This window comes from Capra hircus, chromosome 8 (assembly GCF_001704415.2).
Source record: "Capra hircus breed San Clemente chromosome 8, ASM170441v1, whole genome shotgun sequence".
Classification (NCBI taxonomy): Eukaryota; Metazoa; Chordata; class Mammalia; order Artiodactyla; family Bovidae; genus Capra; species Capra hircus.
The window spans coordinates 72,614,617-72,630,936 of NC_030815.1; the positions used below are offsets into that span (position 1 = coordinate 72,614,617).

Below are 16,320 nucleotides of genomic sequence, written 5' to 3' on the forward strand. Positions count from 1 at the left end.
ACAATCATTTCGAAGGGTCCTCTGCTGACCAAAGGTAGGACAGTGTAACCATCAGAGATATTGATTGCAGTGGTTTGAAACAGAAACATCAAATAGGAAAAAATACTTAATTTCCTCATGATGAAAAACTAACCACAAAACTTAAAGGTCACCTTAGAAGCTGTCTAGGGCATCAACTCTTATTTTCGGGTTTTTTCGTTTTGGAAAGCTAGAAGATAAAATTTGAGCTACGTTTCAGGTAAACAAATAGTTTATAAGGGAAAGTTCTTAGGGATGGTTTTCATTAATCAAAAAGATCTGTTCACGAAAGCTGTTGAATGTTAGGAAGAAGCTAATGGGGGAGCCAGAGGTCATGGGCACCTGAGACCACTGATCATTTGTAGTGGCACACAGGGAGAGAACATGGGCCTACTGGTGCAATGAGGGCATTTACAACCTTCCATGAGATGCTTTTTCCTAAAAAGATCAAAGCTGTATCTAATTAAGCCTGGGTCTAATATCTAGTTGATAGGAAGTATCAGGAGATAAACGAATATAAAGATATACTTGAATCAGTTCAGTTCAGTCGCTCAGTCATGTCCGACTCTTTGTGATCCCATGAATCGCAGCACACCAGGCCTCCCTGTCCATCACCATCTCCCGGAGTTCACTCAGACTCACGTCCATTGAATCAGTGATGCCATCCAGCCATCTCATCCTCTGTCATCCACTTTTCCTCCTGCCTCCAATTCCTCCCAGCATCAGAGTCTTTTTCCAATGAGTCAACACTTCGCATGAGGTGGCCAAAGTACTGGAGCTTCAGCTTTAGCATCATTCCCTCCAAAGAAATCCTAGGGCTGATCTCCTTCAGAATGGACTGGTTGAATCTCCTTGCAGTCCAAGGGACTCTCAAGAGTCTTCTCCAACACCACAGTTCATAGCATCAATTCTTCAGCACTCAGCCCTCTTCACAGTCCAACTCTCAAACCCATACATGACTACTGGAAAAACCATAGCCTTGACTAGACGGACCTTTGTTGACAAAGTAATGTCTCTGCTTTTGAATATGCTATCTAGGTTGGTCATAAGTTTTCTTCCAAGGAGTAAGCGTCTTTTAATTTCATGGCTGCAATCACCATCTGCAGTGATTTTGGAGCTCCAAGAAATAAAGTCTGACACTGTTTCCACTGTTTCCCCATCTATTTCCCATGAAGTGGTGGGACCAGATGCCATGGTCTTAGTTTTCTGAATGTTGAGCTTTAAGCCAACTGTTTCACTCTCCTCTTCCACTTTCATCAAGAGGATTTTTAGTTCCTCTTCACATTCTGCCATAAGGGTGGTGTCATCTGCATATCTGAGGTTATTGATATTTCTCCCGGCAATCTTGATTCCAGCTTGTGTTTCTTCCAGCCCAGCATTTCTCATGATGTACTCTGCATATAAGTTAAATAAGCAGGGTGACAATATACAGCCTTGATGTACTCCTTTCCCTATTTGGAACCAGTCTGTTGTTCCATGTCCAGTTCTAAGTGTTGCTTCCTGGCCTGCATACAGATTTCTCAAGAGGCAGGTCAGGTGGTCTGGTATTCCCATCTCTTTCAGAATTTTCCACAGTTCATTGTGATCCACACAGTCAAAGGCTTTGGCATAGTCAATAAAGCAGAAATAGATGTTTTTCTGGGACTCTTGCTTTTTCGATGATCCAGCGGATATTGGCAATTTGATCTCTGTTTCCTCTGCCTTGAATACAGTCACCCAAATCCAGAGCTTGGTGGCCACTACAGGATAATATGCCTCAAGGACATTCACCACATAAATGGCAGGGGTATAAGCCATAGAACAAAGGAAATCTCAACCAAATGACATGTGTGGAGACCTTGTTCAATCCTGATTTGAACAATTGTAAAAAGACAATTAAGGCCAACTTGGAGAAAGTGGAACTCGGAGGAAATATTATGGAAAACTACTATCTCTGGGTTTTTTTGCACCTAAGTTTTTATTTTGAGATCATTTTCAAGATGCATGCTGCTATCAGAAAAACTAGAAAGATCCCAGCTACCCTTTGTCCACCTCCCTCCATGGTGACATTTTGCAAAACAGTTGTACAGTATCACAGTAGTAAGACAGCAAAATACAGTCAAGATGCAGGATGTTTCCATTGCTGCAGAGATCTCTTCTGCCTTGTAGCTCTAGCCTCCTCTCACTGCCTCCCCCAGCTTAACCCTCCAGCAGCCAGTCCTGGAGGGTTAAGGACCAGTCTGTCCTCCTCTCCTTTCATTTTGTCATTATGTTCACGGACTCACACTTTAGGTAACCTTTTGGGACTGGCTTTTTCACTCAGTATCATTCTCTGGAGATTTGTCCAGATCTGTGTATATCAATAGTTCCATTTATTGCTGACTAGTATTTGTCATTTTAAAAAAGATAATCATTTCACAATATATATACTTATGTGTATTCCTTAAACCTACGTAATGTTATACGTCTGTTACATCTCAAAGCTGGGAAAAATAAAAGTTCATTGTATAAGAGGAAAAAAATGAGCAATAGAATAAAATGCCAGGTAATAGAATGTTTCTTTTTGTTTGTTTGTTTGTGTGGGGGGGGGAGGGGAAGAAGCCCTTATCTCTTAGAGCTATTGTAGGATTTTCAGATGAGATGATGTCCTGTCTGGGATTTGCTTATCTGAGCAAAGGGGGTTATAAATGAATCATGATTTCTATGTTAGTAATTAGAGGAGTTAGCTGTTGGGAACATGGGATTCAAGGTCCTATTCTCTCTTCTTTTTGAGTGTTTGAAACTTTACGTTATTAAATGTTAAAAATACAGCAATCTGAGCCCCTTATTTAGAGAGATGGAGCCAGCTACAGGAACTAAAAATGAGCCAATAAATAAGTAAATGGCAGGGACAGAAAAATGTTTGCTTTTCACCCGAAGCTTTCCTGTTCAGTTTGATGTGTTGCTCTGTACCTGATTTATTTTAAAATAATTTTTAAAGTTACTCTAAAAACAATTTAATTTAATTTTGCAAATTATACAAGAAGTAAGCTGTTGCATGACCTGTGTGAGAAGAAATAATGGTGATTAGGGAGTAAATAGAATCCCATTTAAGCATAATATCTTCAGTTGTCCTTTGTCTCCAACTGCTAAACCAATCTCATCATTTCTAGATCACATGGCTTCCTGAGGATTCCAATTGCTTAGCTTCCCAGAGGGCTCACTGGTTAATAATCTGCTTCCCAACGCAAGACATATAGGAGATGTGGGTTTGATCCCTGGGTCGGGAAGTTCCTCTGGAGTAGGAAATGGCAACCCACTCCAGTATTATTGCCTGGAACATCCCATGGGCAGAGGAGCTTGGCAGGCTACAGTCCATAGGGTCGCAGAGTTGGACACAATTGAGTACGCATGCACTTAACATCTCTTGTTTATTACAGTCTAAAGAAGGCGTTTTGTATTGGAAAATTCAGGTATTGATAAAATTCTAACCTTTGTAGACAAAACCTTCTTGTGGGTTAAATAAGCATTGCTAGATATGTTTTCATGACAGACTGCAGGCTTTCATTTTTTTTTAATTAATTCTTATTGAAGTGTAGTAGTTTACAGTGTTGTTTAGTTCATCTTTACTTTTTTCTTTTTGGCTGGTGTCCTTCTCTTGGTCCATGACTGTTAAAAAACAATACTAGTCTTTCCTCATGTTTGGCAAATTTTATGTTTAACTGTACTTTTCCTTTCTCATTCATTCATTAGTTCATGTCTGTTTCTTGAGAAGCCAGCAAGTTCCAGGCACTGTTGCAGATGCTGGAGACAGTTTATATAAACAAAGATTTCCAGAATCCTGTTAAAAGGGGATTTACTTAAGCCATGAATCAGAAACTATCCTGATGACATTGATCACAGTGTACTAACCAATGTAGTAGGGCCGAGGTCACACAGTAACACTAAGAGCATAATTTAATGTTAAAAGTACTTCCTCCCCTATCAGTATTCAAAGGAGTAAGAAGAAAAAGAATAACTAACACATAGCCTTCCCTATGAATCAAGCCATGCTTTAACCATTTCACATATATTGACATAATGCTCAGCACAGCTTTCTGTGGTGTGTGCTTTTGTGGTTCCCATTTTGCAGATGAGAAGACTAAGGGACAGAGAGGTGAGGTAACTTGCCTAAGATTACAAAGCAGTGAGTGAAGTGTCAGAGTCAGGATTTGAACTGAAGACAACTGGCGCAAAGCCAAATATTTCTCTATTGCAATTTAGCTATGGAGCCCAAGTAAAGATTTTTCTCTTGGTTTCCATTTCCATTACCCAAACTATAATTTTCCCAACTGTTCCTTGGAAATCAACAGATGTTCCCTGGGGAAAAAAAAAAGTGTTTCGTGGAAAAATATTTAAGCCAGCATTTTTCTAATGTATATAGAGGTTATTTATACTGAGTACTTCTCAGAGAATTTAGTGTTCAGTGTATACTGTAAATCACCAAGAGGACCATTTATCTTTTACAGTTCTAAAGTTATTTTTTCATGGAATTTTTTTTCTTCTTTTGTTTTTACAGGATATCTATAGAAATCTCAAGGAACTTAAAGTTCTGTGCCATTTCTGTACTCTTAAATAGCTTCCACTCTTCCACACCATTCGCTTCTGTGCTGTCACCCAAATACTCTCGCTCAAATGCAGACTCAGATGTTTCCACTCTCTAGATCTGCATGTGGTGAACCCGCATTACTTTTGGGGTATGTTCTTTGCATTGCTGGACCTTGCTGGCTTTGTTGGCCTCTTCTGCTGCTGCTTTGTGGGTCAGTGGACCGCGAGCAGCTCCTCCTCTGCTCTGTGCTGCCTTGCTTAGATCTGTTCCCTCTGCATTCGCTTGGAAAGCCCTTCTTTGCACTCCCATCATCAACCGAAACAATTCTCACTTGTTAAAATTTGGCTTAGACATTTCGTTTCCTGTGGACCCTGTCTTGAAAACCTCCTGCAGGCCAGGTCTCCGTCTTCTCAGTCTGTGTAGAGGTTTTCCTGGTCTGTATGTATGTATTACAATTACTTGCCATTAAACCAAGAGTTCCCTAAAGACTTGTTTTTTACATCTCATACCTAGCAAATTATTACCTGCACAAAGCAGTTTCTCCATGAATATTTGAATGGATGCCATTTTCCAGAAGCTCTAACAGTTAGCAATGTATTCCTTATGTTGACCTAAAATCTGGTTCTTTCCAGTATTATCACATGGAATATATTTCATTCTTTTTGCTCATAATAACCTATCTAATAATACTGTATTATTTCAATTCAGTATTTGAGTTCCCTTCAAATCTTCTCCATGCGAAACTTATTTATTGTTTTTATATTTTTATGAGCTATATGCCTAGAAGCAGCATTGCTGGAATATCCATATGAGACTTTTTTAAACAGTAGAGCATTAGTGCTCAGTTACTGATAGGCAGTCAGAATTGAACACTGCATTCCAGATAGTATTAAAGCAGTTTTAATTTTTATAGAAACCCACGTGTTTTCCATCAGTTATTACCAAACCTTTTCTCTCATCTTCTGCTTCTGCTTATTGAATTCCATCTTATTTTGACTTAATCATTTTAATCTTGATTCGATCATCTCTTGTTTGAAGCAGCTTTGCGTTATCTTCAGATTTTATGTGTACACCTGTTGTTTCTTCATCCACATCTCGGAACAGAAAACAGTTTCCCATAGTTTCCAATAGAGAGCTCATTCTAGCATCCTAACCACATCCTAGTTACAATTCCTCTTGTCTTCAGTCTGTCCAGTTCTACAGCACCTCACCTGTTTTTCACTTACCCAGAACTTATTTCAGCACATGCTTTGTGGAAATACAGACCGTGACTCTACAATTCATAAATTGAGTTCAGCTTTTTATTTTAGTTGACACCTGTAAACTATCCAGCCCCTTCACCCTGACTCAAGTTTCTCAAGTTTTAAATGGAAGAACTAGTCTTTAAGTTTTTCTGTAAAAATTTAATTTGAGGGTCAGAAGGGTACGTGGTGCTCCATCCTTCTCAGTGACGGTGTTCTAATACATTTTCTCAGGCTTTAAAAAGTTGCAAAAAGAAGAAAGGAAAGGGAAAGAGAAAAGGTGTCCAGAAGTCTTTATATGGAGAAAGAGACATTGCCTCTAAGAAGCCGCTCCTGAGCCCTATCCCTGAGCTGCCAGAGGTCTCTGAGACGCCATTGGTTGGGAGCCTCGTTCAGAGGATGTGCCCAGGTAACGTTTTCTTTGTCACCACTGTATCTCTTCTCCCTCTTTGTTGCCATTTGCCTCCCGTTTTTCCCCCTTTTCTCTTCTTTCCCTCCTGTTCCCACAAGAATGTTAAGAAGCAATGGGCATCTTCCCTCACTGTTCAGTGGCTAAGACTCCAAGCTTCCAATGCAGGGGCCATGAGTTTGATCCCTGGTCGGGGAACTAAGATCCCACATGCTACAAGGTGTGGCCAAAAAAGCGTATTTTTGTTGTTGGTTTTTTGTTTGTTTGTTTTTTTAAAGCAGTAGTTCTTTAACTTTCAGATCACCTAGACCCTTTTCAGAATCTGCTGGACAGCCCCTCTCCCCAGAGAAACTCAGACACAGTATATTGTATATAATTTTAGGGGGAAATTTTTCCTGTTACCCTGTCTTTGCTTTTTAAAGCATTTTGGTAAAGCAAAATGAATTCTGATTGGTGGTGTATTCCCTTCCTGAAAGTCAACAAGGTGATGGCTCAGTAATAGGTATACCGTCTATGAATTAAAAATAAAAATTAAAAAAAAAAAAGAAATACTTGCCCTGAAAAAACTTCAGTAGAGTTGGCACTGCTAAACATCTTCTGGAAATATCATTTATAAATCGAACTTGATTACTTGGAAAATCTTGTTGAAAAGGAAGACTAAGTCTGTTGATACCCTGATTAGATAAAAATTGAATTGGAGTTACATCTGGTTGGTTAATGCTTGAGTTTAAATCGACTAAATCATCCTGAAAATTGAAAATGAGTTCATTTGGTGCGTGAATTTTGTATGGAACCAGTTTTAAAATAGCTTCCTTTGTCAGTCATCAAATATTTATAGCCAACGTTCCATTTGCAACATACTATAAAGGATCTATCGTAGGTTCAGGGGTGAATATGGTACATGTCATTATGGACTCTTGGTGTCTGCTTCCCAGGTAGCACTAGGGGTAATGTCCCTCCTAACGCAAGGGACAATGGGATAGAGACACAAGAGATATGGGTTCAATCCCTGGGTCGGGAAGATCCCCTGAAGGAGGAAATGGCAACCCACTCCAGTATTCTTGCCTGGATAATTCCATAGACAGAGGAGCCTGGCAGGCTACAGTTCACAGGGCCACAGAGTCAGACACAACTTAGCAACTGAGCACAGTGCTGCTTAGCCTTTAGGACATAGCCAGGCTGGCTGCGTTCCCAGGAAAACTCTTTGTTCACATTATACCTTTACCACCTGGTTTATAATGATCTGTCCACCATCTTCCCTTGCAAGTTTTCGTTCCCATGAGACTGGAAACCAAGACCTATTTTCATTATATCCCCAGTTCCTCATAGGGTTTTTCTAAAGGCATTTGAACAGTGACTGTTAGTGCATATCTTCCATCGTGCATCCTATTAGAGAATTTCTTTTCAAAAATACCTGAAGCTTTTTCTTAATCTGTAGGTTTCATCTGCTCTGAGGGTCTGAAGCCATCTCTCCATCCCTCTGTCTCTCTTCTTCCCTCCAACCTTCTCCCTTGCCTTCCTTTTCTAGTATGTTAATCTCACGAAAAATACACAAATGTCAATGTTTTAAAGTTGTTTAAAGAGCCCAATTGACATATGGGTTGGTTGGCACTGAGGGGCTTCTGTCCTATGTTATCTCTAGCTTTCCATGACATGATTGTAAGTACCCAAATCAGGGATGTATAAATACCTTTTCAAACCTGACAGGTTGTTTGGTAGGTTTGGGGCTCAGCTTATGTTTTTTTTTTTTCTTCAGCTTATGTTTTTATCTTTCAGTTTCAATTCTGTTTGAAACATTTTTTATACACATTTGACTGACCAATTAAAAACTTTATTATCTGCAGTAACCAGAGAGATGACTTCTCATGGTACTGAGCTTGAGAGCTCACAAAGCCTGGATTCACTTAGGCTGTATTATGCGACCTAAAAACCTTGATGATGTGTTTTTCACCTGTGATGTAACACCAGGTGTCAGAAACACACGGCAGGCTCCAGATGACTTGTCTTCTTGGAGGGTGAATTATAGTCAGAGACGGACATGGAATGGGGGAGATTTCTAGAGAATGGAAACCAACAGGGCTGTATTTGAGGGTATGGTGCAGTTCATGTTAATTTTTTAACACAAGGCATAAGACCTGAGTGTCTTCAGAAGTACCCTTTTAACGAAGTCCTCAAATGCCCCCAGAATTCCAGATTTTCTCTTTTCTATGTCAAGGGGGGACATGGATAGAAAAGTTTCCAAAACACAGTGTTGCCCGTTTTCAGTAATTCATATTTCGGGAAATGGAAAATGTGTCTGCCTCACGCTAACTGACCTTGTAGTATGGGAAGCACATTAGAATAGAGGAAGCCATTTCAGATACGGTTCTCATTTCCCTGGTCTCGGGTTGTGTGCTTTATTAATTCATGCATTAAGTACATATTTTCTTAACCTGTAGGTTGAGGAAGAACTGAGCAAGACAGACTGCTGACAGATGGAGGGGGTGGAAAAGCACAGGGTTGTATTTGTAGGTCTTGTGACTTTTTGAAAGCTTGAAACGCAGGCGGATACAATTTGGCACCTGTTTTGATTTGTGAAAGTTTATTTCCATTGTTGCTTTTTAATTCAATTTAACCTTATTTACATACCCTTAGATGATTTCAACTCAAATGGTAAATTTGAAGAAGTGATGCTTCTGAAGAGAGAAAATCTTTTGTCTCAGGACCCAGAAGATTGGCCTGTGATTCAAGGCTTTAATAAAGACGATGCATCTGAATCCTGCAGCTCTGACATGAAAAGTTCCTCATCTTTTAGTAATGCTACTTTTGAGCAAGATGCAAATATAAATTCTATAGAAATGGATGAAAATGAAAATATCCCCAAAGCAATTACGCTGGAAAGTGAAAACGAACTAAAAACCGGGACTGAGTGTGAAAACAGCCATATTCCTTGTACTTTGGTGACTGTAACACCCATTGTATTGGATAATCGGAAACTCGATTTTCCCCTGCAGTCCCAAGAACTTTCTGCTGCTGGTCAAAATGTGGAAAACCTCTTTCAAATCTCAGAAGATATGAGCATCACATGTGAAAAACAGAGTGGCTTCTCAGTCATTCCAGAAGACAAACTACAGACTGAGCATCTCATACCCGATTCACAAAAAGAATGGGATTATTCAGAAGATGTCTTAACTGACCAGAGAAAAGTAAGTGAAAGTCAAGGTGAGGATTTGGGACGAAACTCCACAGCAAGTTGCAGTGGTGTGAGTGACAGAGAAAGAAAATACAGAGAACACTCTGTGGGTGGTTCTGATGAGCCAGGTTTACATTTGGAAAGAACCAGCAACCTCCAACCTTCCTACAGCATGAGCAGCTTGGTAGAAATTAGTTTAGAAAATTCCAAACTGTGTGAAGATTTATCTGATTCCATTGAGCAAAGCCTTCAGAGAACAAAGAGCGAAACCAAAGTAAGACGCAGCTTGAGGCTGCAGAGAAGTTTGGAAAGCGAAGGAGGGCTCGTGTGGGTTTCACTTCCACTGCCTCCTGCCTCCTGTGCTTCACAGAGAGCCAAGAGGAGAACAGTAGGTACTCTTGACAGCAGAGGCTTCGAGCCTGTGTCCTCCAGGCAGGATCCTTGCACGCTGCCCTCCACATCAAGTGAGGAGAATGGTGAGGGCTTTACTGCTGCTCCTGCTGCCAGCTTACCTGGGAAGAGAAGGAGGAGAAGCTTCTGTACCTCCACACTTGCCAATCCTAAAAGTACCACCCAGTCAAGAGGCTGCAAAAGAAGATCCCTTCTCAGCCAAAAGGGAGAGAACACGCTCCAAGAGACTTTGAGAGAATCAGACCTATCAGAGAATTAAAGCAGTCACTGACACTGCCAGCAGGACAGTTTGGCAAGAGAGAAGGTAACCCACTGTTCATGCCTGAAAGATTCTTTCATCCAGTTCCCATCTTTGTTCAACCTCAATGAATTAAAAGTTTCCAATAAAATCATTTGAGTTGAACCTACATTTAAGGAGAAATAAGTGAATTTCTTCATCCTTCAAACCTAAAGCATTGTATTAAATACGTCCTCCCCTCAAAGGAGAAATGTTTTGTTGGTATTCTGTTAAAAACGATTGGTTTCAGACCCAACAACTTATCTCTTGAGTTTTATTTCATGTTGGCACATATTTACCACTGAAGCTTTAGAGTTTCTGTTGTGAAAAAGCATCTTTTAGAACTGACTTGTTTTATGTGGATGAGAAGAGTTTTCTTTTGGCTTGATTTTTTTTCTTTAACAAATTAATGCAATGACTGTAAGTTTCTGAAAGCTGAAGGTTATATAAGGTTGAAAACTTAAAGCAGCCTGAGGTAGGGTATATTTTGTCTTGAAATATTGCCCCCAAAAACAACTAGGAAAGATGGAAATGATAAAACTTGTTTTGGGTTAAAGTTAAGAGAAGCTTTAATCATTTACTTCATCTCAAATAAAACTTTTAGCAGATAGATTAAAAGCAAATCTTAAACATGGGATTTTGAAAAACTCTTTCAATAAGAATAAGAATATTCTTATTTCAATTTCAATAAGAATTATTTCAATTTCAATAAGAATTCTTATTTCAATTTCAATAAGAATAAGAATATTGCAAATCTATCACTATGAAATGAATCTATAATTTAAAATAACTAATGTGAAAGCATTTTAACCTTCAAACAAGACTCTTGTATGCTTTGTCAGGTAGGAAGTGAGAGATTGGTTTTTTGGCGAAAATATAAACAGTCTAGTGGAGGACTCATCTCCCATGTTATTCAAATTAGTCTCAGGTAATTTGGGATTTAATTTATGGTTTTCCATTAAAAAAAAAAAAAATCCAGAAAGAAACTCACTTGAAGGCCCCTAGAAAATTGGTTTACTAGAAACCTAGTGGTAGGCTGCTGATTTCTTTCTTAACATGGCATTTTCCAGCCTTGCTAACTTTTTATTTCACAATACCAAGTACTAGCACTTGTTTTTTCCAGCTAAGTTTCAGCAATACATTCTGTCATTTGGCGACAGCAATTTGAAAATCTAAATTGCTATATATCTAAAATTTGTGAATATGCATAAATCATTGTATCATTAAACAATTGTTTTTGAAATCCTTTAAATCATTAAGCTCTCCCTCTCCCAGTGATCACAGAAACATGTTAACAAATAGGGCTCTCTATAAATAACACAACAGGGAAGAAAGCTCCTGCTGGGCGCCCATTTCCCCCTCCTCAGATAGAGCCTATTTGTTACCTCCTTGGCACCAATAGGTCTGGGACTCCTGCTGCTAAAGACTAATGTATTTTACATTAACACTCGAAGTGATCCCCAATTTCTCCTGCTAAAGGGTGGATTGTTTCAGAAATTCTTTTATCTTTACAGGTAAATTATTTATGGACTTCTTTTCCCCACCCCCCACCACATTTATAGTTCGGTTTGGTTGACATATCTCTACCACTGGAAAAAAAAAAAAAGAAAGAAACTTTTTGGTTTGGGTCATTTAAAAAGAAAAGGTGAAAAAAAACTTTCAGAAACATACAATGTTAGAGGGTTTTAAAAAATTTTTTGTTGTTTATTCAACATAGAAGCTAAAATTGCTGTTATTTTCTAACTTTTTTACTTTATATGATCTCAGTTGTACTTGAATTTTTAGAATTTGACATGCTTTATTTCCAAAAAAGTGCTAATGAGGATTAAGACATATTTTGGTCTGTTTTTTTTTTATCATTGTGAATTTTTTTGGCTTGGTTTTTCAAATGTAAGATTGTCCTCTTTTCCTAACATCTGCAGTTAAACAGATTAACACTTTACAAGTTTAAAATATTTCCCTCTAAATTTTTTGTTGCTATCTGTAAAATAACAAATAGACTGTCTTCCTGAAAAAAGAAGTCTTGAGAAAGCATAACCACTTGGAGATAATTTTATGCACTGTCTCATTTATATCATAAATTTGTGAAAAGTTCATGATTTCTGTATTTTTCTCATGCTTGCTTCTTTTTAACTGTTTCTTTTCATTAATGGTTAAATCAAGAACTGGCCTGATCTTTTTTACTACAGTAACCCTTGACATTTTGCCTTAGAAAAATTTCCACCGTATCTGCTCCCATTGATTCTCACTTGTTCCAGAAGATGGCAGCATGACATCTGAAGTTATCCTGTGTACATGGCCCTAAACTAGGGCAGCGCGCTACAGTTGCTATAGGTGCTTCCCCTTGACGTTTATTTTTCACTCCTTTTTATCACAAAGGTCGTATGTGTCTATTGAAAAAAGAGAACTGTGCAAAATGAAAAACTTTCTTCTACCCACCTGATGCAGGCATGCCTACAGCCACAGCTTTTTTTCCCCACCTTTCTAGGTGTCAACACCATTAACAGCAGGCAAACCTCTTCCAGACCCTTTGCCTGTGTAAACATAGGTTTTGTTGTTTTGCTTTGTTTTTTTAATTTAAAAAGTGGAAAAAATTTATTTCCTGAAACTTTTCAGTAAGAAAAGAAGTTTACTTTGAGGCACTTAAAATTTTTTTTGTTTTTTTGTTTTTAACTGGAGGATAATTGGGTTTCATTGTTTTCTGATGGGATCACTCTGTATTCCATTTTACAACTTAAAGATTTTATTCAACAATATACCATGAATATCCCCATGATATTATGGAGAGTCCTGGTGCTACTTCATCTTTTTAACCCCTGTCTAGAGTGAGATAATTTGGATCTCTATAACGTAGTTCACCATCTCCTTAATAATGGACCTTAGTTGTCTCTAGTTTTGTGTTACTGAAAATTATGCCACACTAGGCTTGTTTGCGGAGAAGGCGATGGCACCCCACTCCAGTTCTCTTGCCTGGAAAATCCCGTGGATTGAGGAGCCTGCTGAGCTGCAATCCATGGGGTCGTGAAGAGTCGGACATGACTGAGGGACTTCACTTTCACTTTCATGCATTGGAGAAGGAAATGCCTGGAGAATCTCAGGGACGGGGGAGCCTGGTGGGCTGCGGTCTATGGGGTTGCACAGAGTCAGACACGACTGAAGCGACTTAGCAGCAGCAGCAGACTTACTTGAAAATATAAGATAAATTCTTGGAAATTAAAATTAAATGATTATTCAGTTCATTTCTCTAGCTTACCTAGCAAAGTTCCTTTATAAAGATTTCACCTTCTGTCCACCATATTCTTCCCCCATCACTTCATGCCACATTGCTTCCATTTTTTTCTGACTGCCCCCTCCCCACTCCCCTGACTTAAGCTATAGAAGTAATTGAATGTGAGACTTAGACCTGGCATACCAAGAAGGAAATAATAATGCCTGATTTGTGCTTTATATTGGAAGAGCTTTTTTTCATTTACTTTTTAAAGTCAGGTTTATTGAGGTATAATTCACCTACAGTACAGTTTCCCTATTTTAAGTGTACCAGTTTGAAGTCTGGCAAATTCACACAGTCATGTAACCACAGCCACGGTCAAGTAACAACATACTCATCACCCTGCAAAACATTTCCTGCCAGTCGCAGCCAATCCCCTCTCCCCTAACCCCAGCCCCTCACAATCACTCATCTGATTTCTATCCATATGCTGCTGCTGCTGCTAAGTCGCTTCAGTTGTGTCCGACTCTGTGCCACCCCAGAGACGGCAGCCCACCAGACTCCCCTGTCCCCGGGATTCTCCAGGCAAGAACACTGGAGTGGGTTGCCATTTCCTTCTCCAGTGCATGAAAGTGAAAAGTGAAAGTGAAGTCGCTCAGTCGTGTCCAACTCTTCGAGACTCCATGGACTGCAGCCTACCAGGCTCCTCCGTCCGTGGGATTTTCCAAGAAAGTGTACTGGAGTGGGGTGCCATAGTCTTGCCTTTTCCAGAATGTCATATAAATGGGATCATGCAATATATATCCTGTTGTATCTGCCTTTTTAAACTAAGAATAACGCATTTGGGATTTATCCATGTTGTATGTGGTAAGTAGTTGATTTCCTGTTTATTGCTAAGTAGTAGTCCATTTTATGGATGTACCACAGTTTATCCAATTCACCATTGATGGATATTTGGATTGTTTGTATATCTTGGCTTCTACAAATAAAGCTGCTATAAACATTCACATATGGATCTTTTTTATAGACATGCTTTTGTTGTTCTTGGTTAAATACCTAAAAGTGGGATTCCTGGGACAACAGCTGGGGTGTTTTTAAGAAACTGCCAAGTTTTTCCATGGCAGCTGCACCATTTTGCATCCTCACCTGCAACACATAGTGTAGCTTCTCCACATTTTCATCACCACGAGGTGTCAGCCTTGTTGCTTGTAGGCATTCTTGTAGGTGTGCAGTGGTATCCCATTGTGTATATTTCTTTAATGACTAATGATATTGAACATATTTTATTCCCTGTGCTTATTTGCCATTCTTATATCCTCTTTATTGAAGCTTCCGTTTAAATGTCTTTTCTACATTTTCTTTTGTCCTTATTGTCTTTGCGTTGAAAGACATATTTGGATACAATCCTTTATTATGTCTATCTTGCAAATATTTGGATATAATCTATTATGTATCTGTCTTGCAAATATTTTTCCCCCAGTCTGTAGCTTGTTTTTTTAAATTTTCTTAGAGTATATTTTGAAAAGACATTTTATATCAAAAGTATTTTGATGTAATTTATTTTATCCATTTTTTTTTTTTTTTCTTGAATAGAACATGCTTTTGTATCCTAAGAAATCTTTGACTAATTCAAGGGTACAAAGATTTTCTCCTGGGTTTTTTTCTAGAAATTGTATTGTTTTAGTGTCAGGTATCAGATCCACTTTGAGATGATTTTTGTATAATCTGTAAGAAGAGGGTTGTGTGTGTTTTTTTTTAATGGAAGCCATTCAGCACCATTTGTTGAAAAGATTTGCATTCCTTATTGAATTACAGTGGCACCTCTGTTGAAATCTGTTGACCTTATATGTGTAGGTCTTTTTCTGGACTTGATTCTTTTCCATTGATCTATGTGTCTGTTCTTAAACCAACATTGAACCATCTTAATTACTATAAGAAAGCTTGTTTTCCCCTTTACTGTGAATCTTTGTCATGGTTTTCATTTAAAGTTCTTTTTGTGAGGGAGGAAAGCAAAAAGCTTTCTAAAGCTATGGAAGCAAAAAGCTGACTAAACAATTCAATGTGGAGCCTATAATTACACCCAGACATGCATTATCATTTAAGGCAAAAAGTAATACTAAGCTATCAGAAATAAGGGAAAAGAACCAACTTCCTTGTTGGGTATATTCAGCCTAATCTTCTCATGTAAAAAATTTGCTACAGTTCTTGATTTTTAAGTTGTCACCCTGAGACACTAAAATTTAGTCATTCAGAAAGAATTCTGTTCCTGACCACTGTATATTATCAGTAAGAAAACGAGATGAATTGAATAAAGGTTCAGAGTTAAGTTTGCTAAAAATATCTGATTCAATTCTCATACATTAAGATTTGTATTATAACTTGGTTTAGTATTTGAAAAAAAAAGGAGTCACTAACCTTACTTGGAAAGCAGCCTTAGCATTTGAGAATTATTTCTTAACATGGCAAAATTTCCCTGTATGTCCCAGGTAAGAAGATTGTAGATTGAATAATACATGAGCCAGGCGTTAATTTCCAAGTGTGACCACTGCCTTCGAGGTGCTCAGTTTTCATTAAGGGGGAAGTGAGGGCAGAATTCGGACTCTTGTTGACTATGAGGGCTACAGCCATGGTGACTGCAATCATGAAATTAAGACGCCTGCTCCTTGGGAGAAAAGCTATGACCAACCTAGACAGCATATTAAAAAGCAGAGGCATTACTTTGCCAGCAAAGGTCCATCTACTCAAGGCTATGTTTTTCCCAGTAGTCATGTATGGATGTGAGAGTTGGACTATTAAAGAAAGCTGAGCACCAAAGAATTGATGCTTTTGAACTGTGGTGTTGGAGAAGACTCTTGAGAGTCCCTTGGACTGCAAGGGGATCCAACCAAGTCCATCCTAAAAGAAATCAGTCCTGAATATTCATTGGAAGGACTGATGCTGAAGCTGAAACTCCAATACTTTGGCCACCTAATGCGAAGAGCTGACTAATTTGAAAAGACCCTGATGCTGGGAAAGATTGAAGGTGGGAGGAGAAGGGG

At 38.7% G+C, this 16,320-nt stretch overlaps 1 protein-coding gene across 1 annotated transcript in view; it reads left to right on the top strand.

The window, feature by feature from the left end:
- CDCA2 (cell division cycle associated 2) overlaps window positions 1-10,206 on the top strand; it is a 41,312-nt gene extending 31,106 nt beyond the window's left edge. The window contains exons 14-15 of the mRNA XM_005684021.3: window positions 6,040-6,214; window positions 8,849-10,206. Coding sequence (XP_005684078.2) covers window positions 6,040-6,214; window positions 8,849-10,056 — 1,383 coding nt within the window. The 3' untranslated portion in view covers window positions 10,057-10,206. The remainder of the gene's footprint in view (window positions 1-6,039; window positions 6,215-8,848) is intronic.